At 43.9% G+C, this 19,341-nt stretch overlaps 1 protein-coding gene across 1 annotated transcript in view; it reads left to right on the top strand.

Moving 5' to 3' along the window:
* Positions 1–19,341, top strand: part of LOC145266641 (uncharacterized) — a 347,925-nt gene that overhangs the window by 130,186 nt on the left and 198,398 nt on the right. Inside the window, exon 11 of the mRNA XM_080122566.1 lies at positions 5,838–5,999. Coding sequence (XP_079978692.1) covers positions 5,838–5,999 — 162 coding nt within the window. The remainder of the gene's footprint in view (positions 1–5,837; positions 6,000–19,341) is intronic.

The raw sequence follows: 19,341 nt of genomic DNA on the forward strand, positions 1-19,341 counted from the left end.
AAAACGGGAAGAAATTCAGATGATAGTAAAGAACTGTGTTCGGTGTCAATCAATCGATCCTGCCCCAAATATACATAATCCTGGGGAAATTCGAGTTTTAACGAACTGGACGAGACTAGCTATTGACATAGCACACTACCGAGGGGGAGCGTACTTATCAATAATTGATTGTGGGCCAAGTAGACTGGCGATATGGAAGGAACTGCGAGTGGAAGCCGCATCTGCAGTTGCAACTGAATTAGAAAAGGTGATGCTTGAACGAGGTCTAGTAAGGGAGGTGATAATGGACAATGGCACTGTTTTTCGCTCAGAAATCTTTCAGACGATGCTAAAAAAATGGAAGATTAAAAGTTATTACAGGGCAGCCTACAGACCTGGAGGAAATGGCATTGTGGAGCGACATCATCGGACCGTGAAAGCAATAGCTGAGAGAGGAAGAATATCGCCTGAAGAGGCCACATTTTGGCACAACATGTCCCCTAAGGTCGGGCAAAGAGATGACACAGTACCACATAGAGCAATCTGTAATTACGAAGGGAGGCATCTTAGAGACATGTCACAGGAAATTAATGATCAAGGACCAGCCAGAATCCAAATAGGAGAAGAAGTTTGGGTGAAACCGCCTAATGCCCGATTCACAACGCACAGGGGAAGAGAAGTGATAACAGGAGTGCAATCCCCAAACAACTTAAGTGTCAATGGAATGCCCCGACATGTTTTAGATTTAAGGCGTGTGGTCCATTTAGGTGATGAGGATGGTGGTACTGAGCCAGGGAGTGATGAAGATGAACCGGTGCCGATGCAGAGACCGCAAAGAGAACGCAATGCGCCGATCTGGACACGGGATTATGAGATGTGAATGATCTTTAATGATCATGGGGGCGTGTAGTAAAAAAAAAATCGTGCAAACCTTTTACCACTGGCAACGCCCGCTTCAGAGAGTGAAAGAAGAAAGAAGAAGAAGAGAATGGCCATTGCGTCTATTTATAGACTAGAGATCATGGGAAGAGTATGCAAATAACTTTGAACGGTTTTGTCCTATAAAAAACCTGTATTTGGGAGAGAGGGTGTCTTATTTGTTTGGCAGAAGCAATTGCTGTCAGAAGTGCATTGGACTGCAGGATTGAAGAGTGAAGATTGAGTTGTGGGATCATTGTATTTAACCACATTTCGTTATGGCGAATATGATACTTAGTGCCTTATTTTCGATCTGCGACTACTTTCTCTCGGCTGGTAGTAGCGACTACTTTCTCTCGGCTGGTAGTAGCGATCTGCATGAGTGTTTTGTTTTTTAGATTCAGACCCGTGGAAAAATCTGCACATACACAATTCTGATTGGTCATTTTGATCACATATTTAGTAGTGGCTGCCCAATAGCTGATGCTCACTTTCGATAGTATTTCGGCCTTTTATAGCTGACCCAGTTCATTATCGATTTTCTCAGTTTCCACAAACGGGACGTTTCGTTTCTTCTTGAAAACGGGTAAAGCGTTTCCTTCAGTTTTAAGCTGACACATGGTACATCTTCCGAGATCCGCTAAGAAAACTTATGGAAATTTTTCGTTTTATACATCCTTTAGTCGTTGGGCCCCCGTAGACGAGTCTTCTTCCTTATGACAGAATCTGTTCACAGGTTGGTTCCACAGTTCAAATCGCTCCATCGAATCCGTTCCGAAGAGGTTTTCGGATGTTTTATGTACATAAACTTTCACTTTTTGGTGGCGGCATTTAATGTCACAGGGAGTGTCAGCTCTGCCTCAAATTTTACTTTATCGCTTGTCACTGCTCGAGCTCATTTGTCTTACGCATGATTAGTTTCTTCAACCTTTTGCATGTCTGTGGATTGATAATGGACAGGTCTGAGCTGGAGTCCAACTGTAACTCCACTATCTTATTGACGATGTTGACAGTGATGTATTTCGCCGGTTCTTCTCCGCTTCCCCATCGAATCTTGTTTGTCGACCCTGTTGTTTTTGCCCCTTTTGCAATGCGTCGCTTTGTGGCTTTTCCTGCTACACTCATTGCATATTTTTTTGTAAAAACATCTAACGAACCAATGTTGTCCGCCGTAACGATTGCACGGCCTTGTGAGCAAATCAGGTTTGGAGATAGGATGACTACTCTTTCGTTGTGCCTGTTTTTTTTTCTAGTTTGTTTGCGTTTCTCCCCATGAGAGTATTTTTTGGTCTGAAAATAGTCTTTCGCACGTATAACACGCCTGATTCCTCAATGTTTTGTGAGTCGTTCTTTACACTAACTACACGTTCGCAATCCTCGGCCAACTTCTAGAGAGTGAGCCCTTGTTCATTTTCGAGTCTAGACAGGACGCATCGTCTTATCTGTGTTTTCTGCTGGGACGAGACCCTGTGCAAAAATCAAACATTTGAAATCTTCCGCTGATAATTCAACTACTCGAAATCATCACAGTATTTACTAACAATAGACGCGAAAGGAAGATAATTTTCTGTTTGCAATGAATTAATTAATGAACAATCAACTGTGATACACGTTTGCAGAATTAGGTCAACTCTTAAAAATAGACAGTTTTTGTTTTTCAGAAAGGATAGGTGTTTTCTCTTTCAAGCCAAAAAGCCTACTTTACATAAAAGTGGACAGTTATATTTATAATTTAAGTTAATGTTTTTTCGTCCTTGTCCCCACAAAGTACAGCGTAACGTTTTTTTCTTATTTCTTTTTCCTTTGCTACAAGTAAAAAAAAGTTCAAGCTACAGAACGCTTTATAATAGAAGTCGTTTTTTCTTTCAGAAAAAATACTTTTTGCATAACTTAAATAAAAATTAAAAAGATTACTAAAAAAAACTGTATGGTTTACAGTTCTTCCGCTTTTTTCGTAAAGAGACAAATAGGGTTTACTTACGTCTCAATCCAAACTGTTTTTGTATTTAAGTCAGAGCTTACTTGAATGTTTCTTTTTATTTCTTTAAGGGTCCTAGCGTAAGCTGTTTTGAATAGTCGCTGACAAGTTCTGTTGGCGTAAAATTCAAATTTTCTCGCCGTCAAAGTTGTTTTTTTAGTTCCTTACATAAGTTTGAATCCTCGTTCGCCAGTGTTGTGGTGTTAGTTTTTGAATAATTGACAAGGTAAAACACAGTACCACTTAAATCAATATGTATTAACGAAAAAAGATGAAAAAAGTAAATTGAGCAATAGCTTTGCTCAACTGCTGAACTTGTAGATGACAACCATAATCTCCCTGGTAAACCGGTTCTTCTTACCCGGATGTGACGTCATGGACGGAAGTGACGTCATGGAATAGTTTATTATTCCAGGTAGTAGGGGTATATATATATATATATATAATATATAACACTATAACTTCAGTTCTGGGCATAAAAATATTTAATGTTTCGTTTGCTCACAAAATGTGGTACCATTGTGGAGCTCTGTATCATACATTAGTGGGAAAGCTGATGGATATGAAACCCTTATCTGCCACAATTTTCAAATGGACGGGTGGTATGATATAAGTAGGTTCTCACAATGGTAATCGTCTCAATAATTTAATCAAATTAAAGTAATTTTTAAGCTTTCTTTGCTAATGCGATTATATTATATGTTGTTCTTTCCTTGCAACGTTTTGATACTCTTCTTTCTGGATAACAGAAAACAGAAGGATAATAACAATGTTTGCATTTGACATGTATTTTATTACACCTAATCATATTTCCTTATCTATCAGTTGCTCCTGGCTATCCTAATAGGATCACAAGCTACCCTATTTACATGGACTATTACTATACATTTTAAGAAATAACTAGTTTACTATATTCTGAATAAATATTGTAATGTTAAAATTTTTTTTTATTATTTATTAATTTTGTAGTTTGCTCGTGCTGCTAAGATTATGACAAAAACTGCCACCATTTTAAACTTATCTATACTCCTATAAATTTGGTTTTTTTGTGCATTGATATTCATATTAAAACCCTTTTTTCATTTATTTTAAAAAGAAAATACAACGTTGTTTTAACGTCCATGTCTCATAAGATTTTGTGATTTCTGTTTTCAGGCACTGCTGGACATTTGTGCTTGTACCATTTTCGGGGTGTTCAAAATGCAGTTGTTTTCTCAATTCCTAGCGTACTGCCTTCTCCACTTAATCGTGCCTAGTCTTGTATTCTGTTTGGGCTAGTTTGCTGCATTCGCTTATTATGTAGCTTATCGTTTCATCACTTTGTCCATAGAGTCTACATTTGTCAGGAAGAATTAAAATAGTTATTACTTTCTCTAATATTTTCTTCGGTTACAAAGATAATTTATTCTGTTTGTTTTTCATTATCGATGTTTCTTATAAATTATTTAAACAATTATATTATATATGATTATAATAATCTATTTAAACAATTATTCTATTTGTTATTAAATGTTTTCCCATTTATACAAGACGTTCTTGGTAAGTACCATTATCGTTGCAGTTCTTTGTTAAAATTCCCGCAGCAGATCAAACTTTGGTCGTCTTACTTGCAGTGCAGAAAAAAGTGACGAGTACTTGACAGTCAAAATCCTGAACAACAGGCATCTGCAAACGACCATAGCAGACAAAGGATGATTCAAAGACGTGCCAATGAAGCAGGAGAGCGACGTGCAGCCAGACTTGACGAGGTGTGATTGCGGATACAGCAATCCCGTAATGCCTCTACAGTCGGCTTCGTTCTTAATGGAATGAACGTGAGAGGCTGAGACATGCTGAAAGACGTCAACGAGAAAATGCAGATCAGCGTCCAACACGAACCCATGCTCAGCAATCCCAGAATTGGGAAAGCCGTGCATTCTACTACAACCCTGATGATGATTATAGTTTGAGTCACCATGTTCACATCGCTATGACTGAAGTGTGTCCCTATAGCCAGGCTCTGAAATTTAAGGGAGAAACTAAAGGATTGTGTTGTGCCAACAGAAAAATTAAACTACTTCAACTTGAATATATATATATATAAATATATATATATATATATATATGTGTGTGTGTGTGTGTGTGTGTTTGTGTGTGTGAATGACAGGTGAATTTATATATATTATTTATATATATATATATATATATATATATATATATATATATATATATATATTTAAATAAAGGAGTAGTCACCACCAATGTGTATTTTTTAACATTATTTTATTATTCCGTGTCTTGGTTTTTCTTTGAGAATTATGTTTGGATCATTGTAATAATGTTTTTAAGTCATTGAAATCGTTTTTACGCGCGTTTCAGACGTTCTGTGAAGCGTCCTCGTCAGAAATTATTTTCAATGTATTGGAGATGTAAAAATGGCAATTTTCGTAGTGTAGTTCATTTGAAGTGTTTCCAAAGGGTGGAGTCTTGTAAGTGTTTACTATTCATTGGCATGTTCAATTTTTATTACTCTTTTATTGGGCTTGTCGAGGCCGCTGACCTGGATGTAGTCACTCTCTCTTTCTGATAGTGTTTTTTTTTCTTTTCCTTTAGGCTGGGGTAGGGTGTGTGTATGTGTGTGTGTGTGTGTGTGTGTGTGTGTGCGTGTGCGTGTGCGTGTGTGTGTGTTGGAATTTTTTAACCCATTTTATATATATATATATATATATATATATATATAAAATTTCACCTGTCATTCCTTTTTTAAAAGATGGAATCGCCCGATCCTCGAAGATAAGATTCAAGCAAGGACGATCGGACGGTCCACAGAGTTTTGTCGATAGACAGATAAATAGATAGATAGATAGATAGATAGATAAATTTAAAACAAACAGAACAAAAACTGTAATACCTTCATATTAATGTTTTTTTTTCTAATAATTCTGATTTATTCTTTTTTATTTCTTTTGTTTTGTTTTTCCAGAAATATGTTCATTCGGATTTTATTTTGACAAGAAGAGTAAGAATTGTATACCTTGCGATATTGGTTTTTATCAAAGTGATAACGGCCAAAGTTTCTGTAAACCCTGTCCCTTGGGAAAAACTACATACGCAAAAGAATCCAATTCTTCTTCCCTCTGCCATTGTAAGTATACGTTTCTTTCATAGCCTTGATGGATCGTTAATATTCTACGGTCCGTATTAGGGAATTGTAGTAAATACTGGATAAAAGATTCGTTTTATTTTAATTATTGAAATTTCTAAGGATATTAAAAAATTCATGTTTACTTATAATATTAGTTAACTATTCACTCAAGTCCTTCTTAAAAAAAATAGATGAATTAAGAGACTGTTAAAACTCCCTATAAACAATTTAAAAAGGAAAGCATGTGAATGTATGGTATTATTACCATACATTAACATGGGTACTAATTAGAGGTCACCATTTCAGTAGGCTCCCCACTTCGGGGCCCCTCCGATTACAGGGAGAACTGGAGCGCTGAAATAGAAAGAAATACTGGTAAAAAAAGACATTGTCTTCTTATAACAATGAGGACGTGTAACGCGACTTTGTTATGAATTCATGAGGTTTTATATATCCAATATATATGTGTGTTTTTCCGAAACTCGGGTTACAAAGAAAGACAGTGCATTTTTGTAAAGTCTGTATTAATGTTCAATGCTCCTCTTGGCTACCTAACGGGGGCTGAGGAGTGAGGCCTGTGCTCTGTCTCTTGTCGCCGTGGAAGTAAGGACGTTTCCTTCACTCGAATGTCCCACATCAACCATTCTCGCTTTTCATTGGCTGGAACCTCTGATGACGTATAAGAAGAAAGGAAGGAAAAGAGAAAAGAGTAGGGAGAAAGAGAGAACTAAGGTGAGAATACAGCCTAGTCTCGTAGTAGTAGCAGCTCGCTACAAGAGTCCCCCTCCAATTAACAAAGTTAAGTAACTTATACCCAATTATTAAATCTGTTCTTTGTTTAAAAATAAAAGTATTCGTTTTTCTTCTTCCATGTCACCTTCCTTCCTGCTCTAGACTTATATGTGTCAGTAGCAATTCCATCTTCGACTTTGTCGGTATCGTCTGTCCTAATAATATTATCACTAGTATTAACTTTATCCGTCTGTGACTTCTCCGTCTGTCTAATTTTATTACTAATAGTTGGTTCTATATACGGTTTTAATCTATCTACCTATCGATACGTGTGTGTGAGTACCGTTGTTCATGTCGATCTGGAAATGCTTGTCTGATCGAGTCAAGACTTTATAAGGACCTGAGTAAGGTGCTTCTCATGGTTTTCTAACTCGATCAATCCTGAGCCATACTTTTTCACAGGACCGTAAGGTTTTTGGTATGAAAGTTTTTGAATCGTCGTGGATATGTCCTTTTCCATTGTCGAGTACATCAATTTGGGACATCCATTCACACAAATTACGTATGTACTTATTATTAACTGGAGTCTCTCCTACTCTCTGTTTGTGTATTAACTGCTGAGGAATCAATATCGGAGCTCCAGTAACAGATGTAAAAGGGGAAAAACCTGATTCGTTAGGGGTGCTACGTATACCAAGTAGAATCACCGGTATGGATTTCATCCATGATTCTTTGCGAGCTATTATAGCTGCTTTAAGAATACGGTGTGCTCTTTCGATCATCCTGTTACTTTGAGGGTGATACGAAGTTGTCCTCAGTCGGTAAAAACCTACTACCTTGGCTAATTCCTGGAACAACTCGCTCTCAAACTGACTACCTCTGTCAGTTACTACATGCAGTGGAACTCCAAATCTGGATATCCATGCATTGATAAATGCCTCTGCTACCGACTGTGCAGTTATTTCAGTCATAGGCTGTACTTCAATCCAGCGAGTTGCACAGTCGATGCAGGCAAGCAAGTATTTGTAAGGGCTTAGATAAGGGTCAGACTCATTGTGCGTTAAGGGCAAGGGACCAACAATATCAATATGTACCGTCTGGAAACGTGCAGATGGTAACTCGAATTCTTGGACCACAGACATTGTGTGTCTGTGAACTTTTGCTTGCTGACACTCTACACATTCTGCGCAGAATTGCTTAATTGTTATATCTAAGCTGGGCCAAAAGTATCTGGACTTAACCAGTTTAATAGACGCACCCGTACCAGGATGCGCTAACTATGTAAACTGTTGAAAATAGCCTGACGAAGTTCTTTTGGGATAAACGGTCTGGGGTACTTCGTCGAAATATCGCACAGGACTGGGCCGATTTCCTTTGACACACTTTTTTTTTGTGTGATTTGTGTGATGTCTTTCGGCGGTCAGAGCCCTCCAAGGTCACTGCGGCAAGCGGCCTCCAGTTGGGACGGTATAGGCGGCGTCGAATCAATAGACCGCTGCACCGTTTCACTGTCCCTCTTTACACAGACAAGCATGCGGTGTAAGCTATTGGATTAACTGCGTCTCATAGCGGTATAACCGGGGATCTGAGGTTCGTCTGGTACAGACTTCAGCCAGGTATCCAGCGCCGACTTGAACGATTCTGTTTTGCAGTTCGTGATCTCTCTGATGTTACGTGGTAGGCAATTGAAGAGCGTAGGACCCCGGGAATTTAAACTCGATTCCCTGAGCCGTCGGATCCAGTTGTCCCTAGCACTGGTTAGGGGTGGTATCACACACCTTCTGCCACGTTTTGAGATATGGTGCTGTATACCAGCGTTGGGCACCTGGTTCTCCATCATACGCTAGGTATAGATGATTGAATAGCTTTCTTGCCTGCGTTGAATCGATTTGATATTCAACGCATCCAGCAGTTGCCAATAATTCAATTGACTATAACCAGTTATCTTTCTTAGAAACGACTTCTGGATGGCCTCTAATGCTTGAATATGACCTTTTCTGTCAGGAGTCCACAGCTGACAACAGTAATCAATGTGCGGCAACACCAGCGATTTCCAGAGTGTCAGCATTAGGTTTTTTTGTCTCGTTTTGAAAGTGCGTAGAATCCAACTGGAAAGGCTCCGTGCAGTGTAACAAACTTTGTCGGTCTGGGAGGTGAATGTACCATCAGAATCCAACGTTACTCCCAGATCGCGCACAGTATCTTTGGTTTTAATCAGCTTCCCGTCTTGGGTCGAGTACTTAGATGCTTCTCTCAGGTCCTTCCTTCTACCGTATTTGATACACTCGAATTTCCCGGAGTTAAACTGCATATTGTTGTTATCCGCCCATTGGTAGATAGCGTCTAGATCATCTTGGAGAGCTTGTACATCAGAAGAATCTTTTATTTTCCTGCCAATCCTGGTGTTGTCGACAAAACTTGAGACGAAAGACGATTTGACTTTTTCGTCTATGTCGCCGATTAGTACGAGGAACAGCAACGGACCAAGTACTGAACGTTGGGGAACGCCAGATAGCACTTTGGTCGGGGGAGATGCAGAGCCATTTACTACAACTGTCTGGTAGCGATCTGTTAGGAATGATTTAATCCATAGGATCAATTTACCTCCAATTCCAAGATGTTGGAGCTTTTCGATGGTTACTGCAATGTCCACTTTGTCGAACGCCTTTGCAAAGTCTAGGTATATCACGTCGACATTACATTCATTGTCTAGAGTATTAATGATCCTATCATGATGGATTAGAAGCTGACTTAAGCAGGATCTTCCTGTTCTGAATCCATGCTGCCCTGGATTGAACAGACTGTGGTTGTTGAGGAATTCCACCAAGTACTTTCGAAGGACCTTTTCGAATACTTTTGTAATGTGGGATGTTAGTGCTGTAGTACTTACCAACACAATAAACGCCCTCGTGTTTGTGCCTTGTATAGGCATGCGCGACAACAAAACTTGGGTTTTTATAAGCGGAAGTCTAGAGGTTGTCAGGAATCTACAGGCGCATGCGCAAGAGAAGGGATTGAGATAGTGGTATAAAGGCAGGTCGAGTGAGAAGGTTGGGGTTGTTGTTGTCATTGGACGTTACAGTGACGCATGCGTTAGCAGGTGATTAAGAGGCGGTTTATTTTTGTGTGTCAAGTCGCGCACCTCGGTGAAGGTAATATAAATCGTTCACCTCGGTGAAGGTGAAGGTCATAAGCTATTTCGGCTATTTCATTTTGTCTCTTTTCCTGGACAACTATGGCTGGGGCAAAGTTTGATTTAAAACTGATACCCGAATTCGACGGATCCACTTCTGTTGTCGATTGGGTCGAAAGGGTTGAGCTGACCTGCAACCTCTGTGAAGTAAAGGGGGTGCATACCGTGATTCCCCTAAGATTGGCTTGAGGCGCCCTAAGTGTATATCAGCAACTGAGTGCTGTGGAGAAGGCTGATATTACCTGTATAAAAAATGCTTTATACAAGGCATTTGCCATGGATCCCTGTACGGCCTACGAAACATTTGCCACTAGGAAGCTCATGCCAGGTGAAACCGTGGACGTCTTCTTCGCGGAGCTGAAGAAACTTGCAGTTCTATTTGGCAATGGAGTATCAGAGCAACACTGGCGTATGCGTCTGTGGCCGGCCTTCCCACCCATGTTAAGCAACTGTTCAGGGCGTCCACCAGCATATCTGTAACGCCCATGGAACATTTGTTAGAACGCGCTCGAGCCATTATCAGAGATGAGGAGGACCTGAGGGAACCGGTTGTAATGATGGCGCAGGCAGCCAAGACTAATGCTGAAAAGAGTCCCAGTTTGAGACCCACGACCAATGGGAGATGTTTCTGCCGTGGCCAGCGAGGCCATATCGCAAGAAATTGTACTAACAAGGGTCGGGGCGCCCGCGCTGTTTCCAATGTGGTAGCTATGGACATTTATCCCAAAATTGTGCGGGAAATGCATCAGGGGGCAGGACGTCAGCGCCGCCCTGTTCCCCGGACAAGATTTAATTGAGGCGCAACCGACAATAAATGTGTACGTGGACCAAGTGCTTTGTTCAGCTCTTCTCGACTCCGGTTGCTCACACACCATCATGAGTGCCAAGTTGTGTCGAAACTGGACAAAGCAGAACATCAAAGTAACCACAATAGGTGGCAATACGCAAGCTTGCTGTGGAGCCGGAACTGTCAAAGTCCACACAGACTCTGGTGTGGCCGCAAACATTAATGTGCTGGTGATACGAGGGGAGTTGCTGGGATTCGATGTACTATTGGGATATGATGCTATTAAAGCACTGGGGAGAGTGGTTATCGGAAGAGATGGGACTGTGCGATTTTTGGAAACCCCAGTGTGTGCTGCAGTTCACATTAATCGGCCTGATTTTAAGGTGGACTACAACCCTCACCAAAAAGCATGGACTGCATCGTGGAAGTGGACGGAAGGAAGGGCGCCAACCGAACTCAAGAATAGCATTGCAGAGTACTCGATACCCGACGAGGCCCGTAATGATTACGAGAAGGAACTTGAGGCATGGATCCAGGATGGATGGCTGATCCCCTACCCCAACAAGCTGAGACCACCCAAGGGTCTGATTCCCTTAATGGCTGTACTTCAGCATAACAAATCAAAAGTCCGTCCGGTGCTGGTGAACTCAATAGATACATTGAGACGTACACTGCCGATGCTGACGTGTGCGCCAGCAAGCTGAGAGAATGGCGCCAGAAGGGCTCCAATGTGTCTATAGTAGACTTGCGGAAGGCTTATTTGCAGGTGCGAGTGGATGAGACATTGTGGCCGTTCCAGACAGTGTGGTTCCGGGGTCAGAGATACTGCCTTGCTCGGCTTGGCTTTGGGCTGAATGTGGCACCGCAAATCATGAAGACCATCGCAAATGCAGTGTTGTCCCAGGAAAAGACTACTGAGGACGCAACATCGGCCTATATTGATGATGTGTATGTCAATGAAGACGTACAATCTGCGTCGCACGTCAGAGAAAAGTTAGCTCAATTCGGGTTGGAGTGCAAGGATCCCGAACGTCTGAGGGATGGAGCACGGGTATTAGGATTGGACGTTTGCAGGAAAGACGGTACCTTACGATGGAGGCGTGGCAGTGAGATTCCAACCGTCCCTGATGTTATTACGCGGCGGACTATTTTTTCCTTGTGTGGGAAACTTATTGGTCACTTACCAGCGTGTGGCTGGCTCCGAGCAGCTGTGGGCGTCATCAAACGCAGGGCAAGTTTAGTAACTACAGGTTGGGATGATGTATCTGATGATGCTCTTCTAACTCTGATGACGACAGAAACCCTAGAGAGAGTTAACAAGGAGGATCCTGCCCGTGGAGAATGGTGTGTCGATGGGGACACTGTGAATGTGTAGGTTGACGCTAGTTCTTTGGCATTGGGAGTGTTATTGGAGCAACGTGGAAATGTAATTGAAGACGCATGCTGGCTGCGACCCGTGAATGATGCTCAACACATCAACCTGGCGGAACGGGATGCTGTTGTGAAGGGTTTAAATCTGGCACTGCAATGGCAGTCGAAGAAGTTACACTTGTACACGGATTCTCTCTGCGTCTACCACTGGGTGTCCGACACTCTCTCGGGACGAACAAGAGTCCGTACTAAGGCAGCCAGTGAGATGTTAATACGGCGGCTAAACACCCTGAAGAGTCTGGTATCAGAATATGACCTGTTGGTGAGTGTAACGCTCGTGGCATCACACTGTAATCGTGCAGACCAACTAACCCGTGTGCCTCACAAATGGTATGAAGTTGTGAAGACAGGCATGGAGTTCACTGTTTGATCTTGCGCAGTTGGCGCGATTAGCTCATGCCAAATACAAAGAATTCATGTGCAGAGTGGACATCCAGGTATCAAAAGAACTTTGTATTTTGCGAGGCGTGTAGACCCGGCAATGACAAGGGCGGATGTCAGGCACATCATCAGGCACTGTGAGGCATGCCAGTCTATCGATCCTGCACATGAGCAATGGCAGAAGGGGCGATTGGAAGTTGAGCATGTGTGGCAACGATTAGCGATGGATATTACCCATTACAGTGGTAAGCCCTTTTTAACCCTTATCGACTGTGGACCCACTCGTTTTGCGGTGTGGTGGCAAATGACCAGGCAGGACTCAGCGAATGTTGTCCGCCAAATGTCATCTATCTTTTCTGAGCGAGGTGCGCCGGAAGAGATATTGACGGACAACGATGCTGCTTTTTGTAGCCACCAAGTTCGGCAGTTGTTGAATGAGTGGCGTGTCAGACTACGACTGCGATGTGCCCATGTGCCATCAGGGAATGGCATTGCTGAGAGGAGCCATCGCAGCATCAAGAGAATTGCTGCCAGAAAACAATGCACCATTACGGAGGCCACGTATTGGTATAACGTCACACCAAAGGATGGGAAGACACTAACAACAGCACCGGCCAATGCCATACACAAATACCATGTTAGGATAAAGGGCATTGACACTGTCCAACCAATCGACGAGGAGAGTCATAACAAATACAAGGTAGGGGATCCAGTTTGGGTTAGACCCCCTGGAAACCGGTGCACCACCAAGTTCAAGCGAGGACGAATATCTGGAGTTGTCAGCCAGCAGTCGGTCCTTGTTGATGGAACCCCATGCCATGTGCGCGATCTTCGCTCGGCTAGTGAAGTACATCCCACAACTACAGAGAGCGACGAATCATCAGATGATGAGCTGCTGATGAGTGAGGTCACCGAGCAAGAGAGTGGTAGTTTTAATTCGTCTGATCAGGCAGGATCAGAACCAGAACCAGAACCAGAACCTCACACAGAACCAGAACCGGAACCTGAATCCGAGAGTGTAAATACCACCCTTCGCAGAAGCCAACGAACTAAGAGGCCACCCCCGGAGTGCACTCTATGTGATCATCAGATCAGGGGGGAGTGTAGTACTTACCAACACAATAAACGCCCTCGTGTTTGTGCCTTGTATAGGTATGCGCGACAACAAAACTTGGGTTTTTATAAACGGAAGTCTCGAGGTTGTCAGGAATCTACAGGCGCATGCGCAAGAGAAGGGATTGAGATGGTGGTATAAAGGCAGGTCGAGTAAGAAGGTTGGGGTTGTTGTTGTCATTGGACGTTACAGTGATGCATGCGTTAGCAGGTGATTAAGAGGCGGTTTATTTTTGTGTGTCAAGTCGCGCACCTCGGTGAAGGTAATATAAATCGTTCACCTCGGTGAAGGTGAAGGTCATAAGTGCCGCTGGTCGATATTGCTTGGGGAGAGATCGACCGTCACCTTTGTATATTGGGATAATGTTAGCGCGCTTAGAGTCGGCTGGGACTATCCCTTTGTCCAGTGATGCCCTCCATAATATGAATAGTGGCTTAGCCAGCTGCTTTTTACATTCCTTAAGGAGTAGCGCTGGGAAACGGTCGGGACCTGCCACAGAGTTGGCTCTGAGTTCATCTATCGCGTCGGTCAGGTCTCTTTGTGTAAACGTAACACCAGTAAGCATTGGTTTAGTGTCGTCATCTGGTTCAGGTTCAGGTTTTGACGGTATTGGTCTAATGGGCTTACTGAAAACCGATTCATATTGATCAGCAAGTAAAGTGGCCATTTCAGCTCGCAAGCCATCATAAACCCATCTAACATCCCCGCTGTGCACTATATCTGTCATGTGTGTGAACACACGAAGCTCCCTGAATCATTACCATTACCAGGCAGTGGCCGGAATCCAAATGCTAATCAGGTAGATGTCGATCCAACACAGGCAGATGAGAATGATGATACCCATGGTGCTCATGGTGGTGATGATGACGAGGAAGATGAAGACCGAGGTACTGATGGTGATGAAAAACATACTACTCATAAAGCAGGAGAGAAACAGTCTGATGCTGCAGATCTGAAAAAATCTCTCCGTAAGAATAATACTCCCGACAAAGACCCCAACGGTGACCCGCCTAGACTTCAAAACGTATTTCCACACTACACCAAGAAGAAATGTCGTTACGGGGTGTCTGGAAAGGGATGTTCAAAAAACCACCCACGTCCATGCCGAAAACATGCGATATGGGCCGAAATCCAAAAGGAATCCAGACGGCTGCCCGGGATTTCCCACTTGTACAAAGTGGCATCCTATATTATGTCGCTCGTCTATCAAGAACAAAGAATGTCAGAATTATAAAGACTGTAAATTCCGGCATATCCAACGCACGCGTCAATGTAAAGACGATACGTTAGACGATATATCATTATATCCACCAAAGGAACATGTAGAAAATCAGAAAAAAATGACACGGCTGTAAATGGTACGCAATCCAATGAGACCGGCCATTTTTTAGAGATACTGCAGAAGTGGAGGCAAGATCTTCTAGACACAGTAGAAGCCAGGCTGGGGAGCGTCACACTGGTTCAGCCGCCACCACTACAAATGATGCCACCATGGGCCATGGGGATGTACCAGCATCCGTTTCCCAACCAACCATAAGCATCAGCGACACCGGGACCAAGTCAAGACCAGCAGCCCAATATGACAATGCCGACGAGTTATATCCCTCACCAGCAGATGGTCCCAATGAGGCGGTAAACTCTCCATTGTCAAATTTTACCGTTGTAAATATTCATGGACTATATCCACGTACAAACCAAACCAAAGTGCCAATGCTCAGCGATTATTTGAATGCAAATAACAAACTCTTTGCAGCCATAACTGAAACATGGCTTCGAGAAGAGAAGGATGCTGAGATACACATTAAGGGATACGAACCGAGAGGTGGGAAATGGGAGCTGGATTAGAAACTGTTGGTATGAAGGGTTGCCCCTTCAGTGACCAAGTTTAGATATGTGGGGTTGGCCCCACATATGGTCTTTGCTAGTCATAGCCTTGCAGCATCTGCCGGAACAGATGGTATTTATTTGCTCCCCCACCGAGCAAATTAGGCACAAGGCCGATTTTTAATGTGAGGAGTGAAGGGAGGGGGAAGGGGAAAGGGGACCAGCTCCCGAGAGGTTGGAAATGGGAGCTGGTTAAAGGTCAGGCATGTGGGGTTGCCCCCACATCTGGTCTTTGCTAGTCATAGCTAGTCCTAGCTAGTCATAGCTTGCAGTATCTGTTCCGGCAGATACTACACTTTGAGATATTAAATCTTTTATTCATGTTAAAAAATACAGAAAAAATCAACGATGAACAAAAAACTTAGGCACATGGCCAACTCAAAAGGGGGGATTTTGGGGGTCGTTGGTCATCCTTGTCACTCCAGAACTAAACAAAGTCAAAGTTTCTCCCAGCTAGTATCTTCTTTCACCATAATACCGCATTCACCCTTTCATATTGGGGGACGTCCTATACTACACTTTGATCTTGTCGCCCGGAACCCCGAAGGGGTTGTTGGGCTGTCCTCTACTGGAAGGCTGTATTTATTTGCTTCCCCACGTAGCAAATTAGGCAGGAGGCCGTTTTTTAATGTGGAGATAGGGGGAGGGGGAGGGAAGTGGGGATCCAGCTCCCGAGAGGAGGGAAGTGGGAGCTGGATTAGAAACTGTTGGTATGAAGGGTTGCCCCTTCAGTGACCAAGGTCAGATATGTGGGGTTACCCCCACATATGGTCTTTGCTAGTCATAGCTGGTCTTTGCTAGTCATAGCTTTGCAGCATCTGCCGGAACAGATACTACACTTTGATCTTGTCGCCCGGACCCCCGAGGGGTTGTTGTATTTATTTGCTTCCCCACTGAGCAAATTAGGCACAAGGCCGTTTTTTAATGTGGAGAGAGAGGGAGGGGGGAGGGAAAGGGGGATCCTGCTCCCGAGAGGTGGGAAATGGGAGCTGGATAGTAACTGTGGTCGTAGGGTGATCCCTACCTTGACCAAGTTCAGATATGTGGGGTTACCCCCACATATGGTCTTTGCTAGTCATAGCTGGTCTTTGCTAGTCTTAGCTTTGCAGTATCTGCCGGAACAGATGGTATTTATTTGCTCCCCCACCGAGAAAATTAGGCACAAGGCCAATTTTTAATGTGAGGAGTGAAGGGAGGGGGAAGGGAAAAAGAGGACCAGCTCCCGAGAGGTGGGAAATGGGAGCTGGTTAAAGGTCAAGCATGTGGGGTTGCCCCCACATCTGGTCTTTGCTAGTCATAGCTTGCAGTATCTGCCGGAACAGATACTACACTTTGATCTTGTCGCCCGGACCCCCGAGGGGGTTGTTGATATTTATTTGCTTCCCCACTCAGCAAATTAGGCAGGAGGCCGTTTTTAATGTGGAGATAGGGGGAAGGAGGAGGGAAATGGGGATCCAGCTCCCCAGAGGAGGGAAGTGGGGGCTGGATTAGAAACTGTTGGTATCAAGGGTTGCCCCTTCAGTGACCAAGGTCAGATATGTGGGGTTACCCCCACATATGGTCTTTGCTAGTCATAGCTGGTCTTTGCTAGTCTTAGCTTTGCAGCATCTGCCGGAACAGATACTACACTTTGATCTTTGACGCCCGGACCCCCGAGGGGGTTGTTGGGCTGTCCGCTACTGGAAGGCTGTTTATTTATTTGCTTCCCCACTGAGCAAATTAGGCACAAGGCCGTTTTTTAATGTGGAGATAGGGGGAGGGAAGTGGGGATCCTGCTCCCGAGAGGAGGGAAGTGGGAGCTGGATTAGAAACTGTTGGTATGAAGGGTTGCCCCTTCAGTGACCAAGGTCAGATATGTGGGGTTACCCCCACATATGGTCTTTGCTAGTCATAGCTGGTCTTTGCTAGTCATAGCTTTGCAGCATCTGCCGGAACAGATACTACACTTTGATCTTGTCGCCCGGACCCCCGAGGGGTTGTTGTATTTATTTGCTTCCCCACTGAGCAAATTAGGCACAAGGCCGTTTTTTAATGTGGAGAGAGAGGGAGGGGGGAGGGAAAGGGGGATCCTGCTCCCGAGAGGTGGGAAATGGGAGCTGGATAGTAACTGTGGTCGTAGGGTGATCCCTACCTTGACCAAGTTCAGATATGTGGGGTTACCCCCACATATGGTCTTTGCTAGTCATAGCTGGTCTTTGCTAGTCTTAGCTTTGCAGTATCTGCCGGAACAGATGGTATTTATTTGCTCCCCCACCGAGAAAATTAGGCACAAGGCCAATTTTTAATGTGAGGAGTGAAGGGAGGGGGAAGGGAAAAAGAGGACCAGCTCCCGAGAGGTGGGAAATGGGAGCTGGTTAAAGGTCAAGCATGTGGGGTTGCCCCCACATCTGGTCTTTGCTAGTCATAGCTTGCAGTATCTGCCGGAACAGATACTACACTTTGATCTTGTCGCCCGGACCCCCGAGGGGGTTGTTGATATTTATTTGCTTCCCCACTCAGCAAATTAGGCAGGAGGCCGTTTTTAATGTGGAGATAGGGGGAAGGAGGAGGGAAATGGGGATCCAGCTCCCCAGAGGAGGGAAGTAGGGGCTGGATTAGAAACTGTTGGTATCAAGGGTTGCCCCTTCAGTGACCAAGGTCAGATATGTGGGGTTACCCCCACATATGGTCTTTGCTAGTCATAGCTGGTCTTTGCTAGTCTTAGCTTTGCAGCATCTGCCGGAACAGATACTACACTTTGATCTTTGACGCCCGGACCCCCGAGGGGGTTGTTGGGCTGTCCGCTACTGGAAGGCTGTTTATTTATTTGCTTCCCCACTGAGCAAATTAGGCACAAGGCCGTTTTTTAATGTGGAGATAGGGGGAGGGAAGTGGGGATCCTGCTCCCGAGAGGAGGGAAGTGGGAGCTGGATTAGAAACTGTTGGTATGAAGGGTTGCCCCTTCAGTGACCAAGGTCAGATATGTGGGGTTACCCCCACATATGGTCTTTGCTAGTCATAGCTGGTCTTTGCTAGTCATAGCTTTGCAGCATCTGCCGGAACAGATACTACACTTTGATCTTGTCGCCCGGACCCCCGAGGGGTTGTTGTATTTATTTGCTTCCCCACTGAGCAAATTAGGCACAAGGCCGTTTTTTAATGTGGAGAGAGAGGGAGGGGGGAGGGAAAGGGGGATCCTGCTCCCGAGAGGTGGGAAATGGGAGCTGGATAGTAACTGTGGTCGTAGGGTGATCCCTACCTTGACCAAGTTCAGATATGTGGGGTTACCCCCACATATGGTCTTTGCTAGTCATAGCTGGTCTTTGCTAGTCTTAGCTTTGCAGTATCTGCCGGAACAGATGGTATTTATTTGCTCCCCCACCGAGAAAATTAGGCACAAGGCCAATTTTTAATGTGAGGAGTGAAGGGAGGGGGAAGGGAAAAAGAGGACCAGCTCCCGAGAGGTGGGAAATGGGAGCTGGTTAAAGGTCAAGCATGTGGGGTTGCCCCCACATCTGGTCTTTGCTAGTCATAGCTTGCAGTATCTGCCGGAACAGATACTACACTTTGAGATATTAAATCTTTTATTCATGTTAAAAAATACAGAAAAAAAATCAACGATGAACAAAAAACTTAGGCACATGGCCAACTCAAAAGGGGGGATTTTGGGGGTCGTTGGTCATCCTTGTCACTCCAGAACTAAACAAAGTCAAAAGTTTCTCCCAGCTAGTATCTTCTTTCACCATAATACCGCATTCACCCTTTCATATTGGGGGACGTCCTAGTAACTCCCAATTTTTAAAACATTTTTTATTGACGTGTAAAAACAAAAAAGATAACA

Source organism: Euprymna scolopes, chromosome 41 (assembly GCF_053919585.1).
Source record: "Euprymna scolopes isolate OS-2025 chromosome 41, ASM5391958v1, whole genome shotgun sequence".
In the NCBI taxonomy this organism is placed as follows: Eukaryota; Metazoa; Mollusca; class Cephalopoda; order Sepiida; family Sepiolidae; genus Euprymna; species Euprymna scolopes.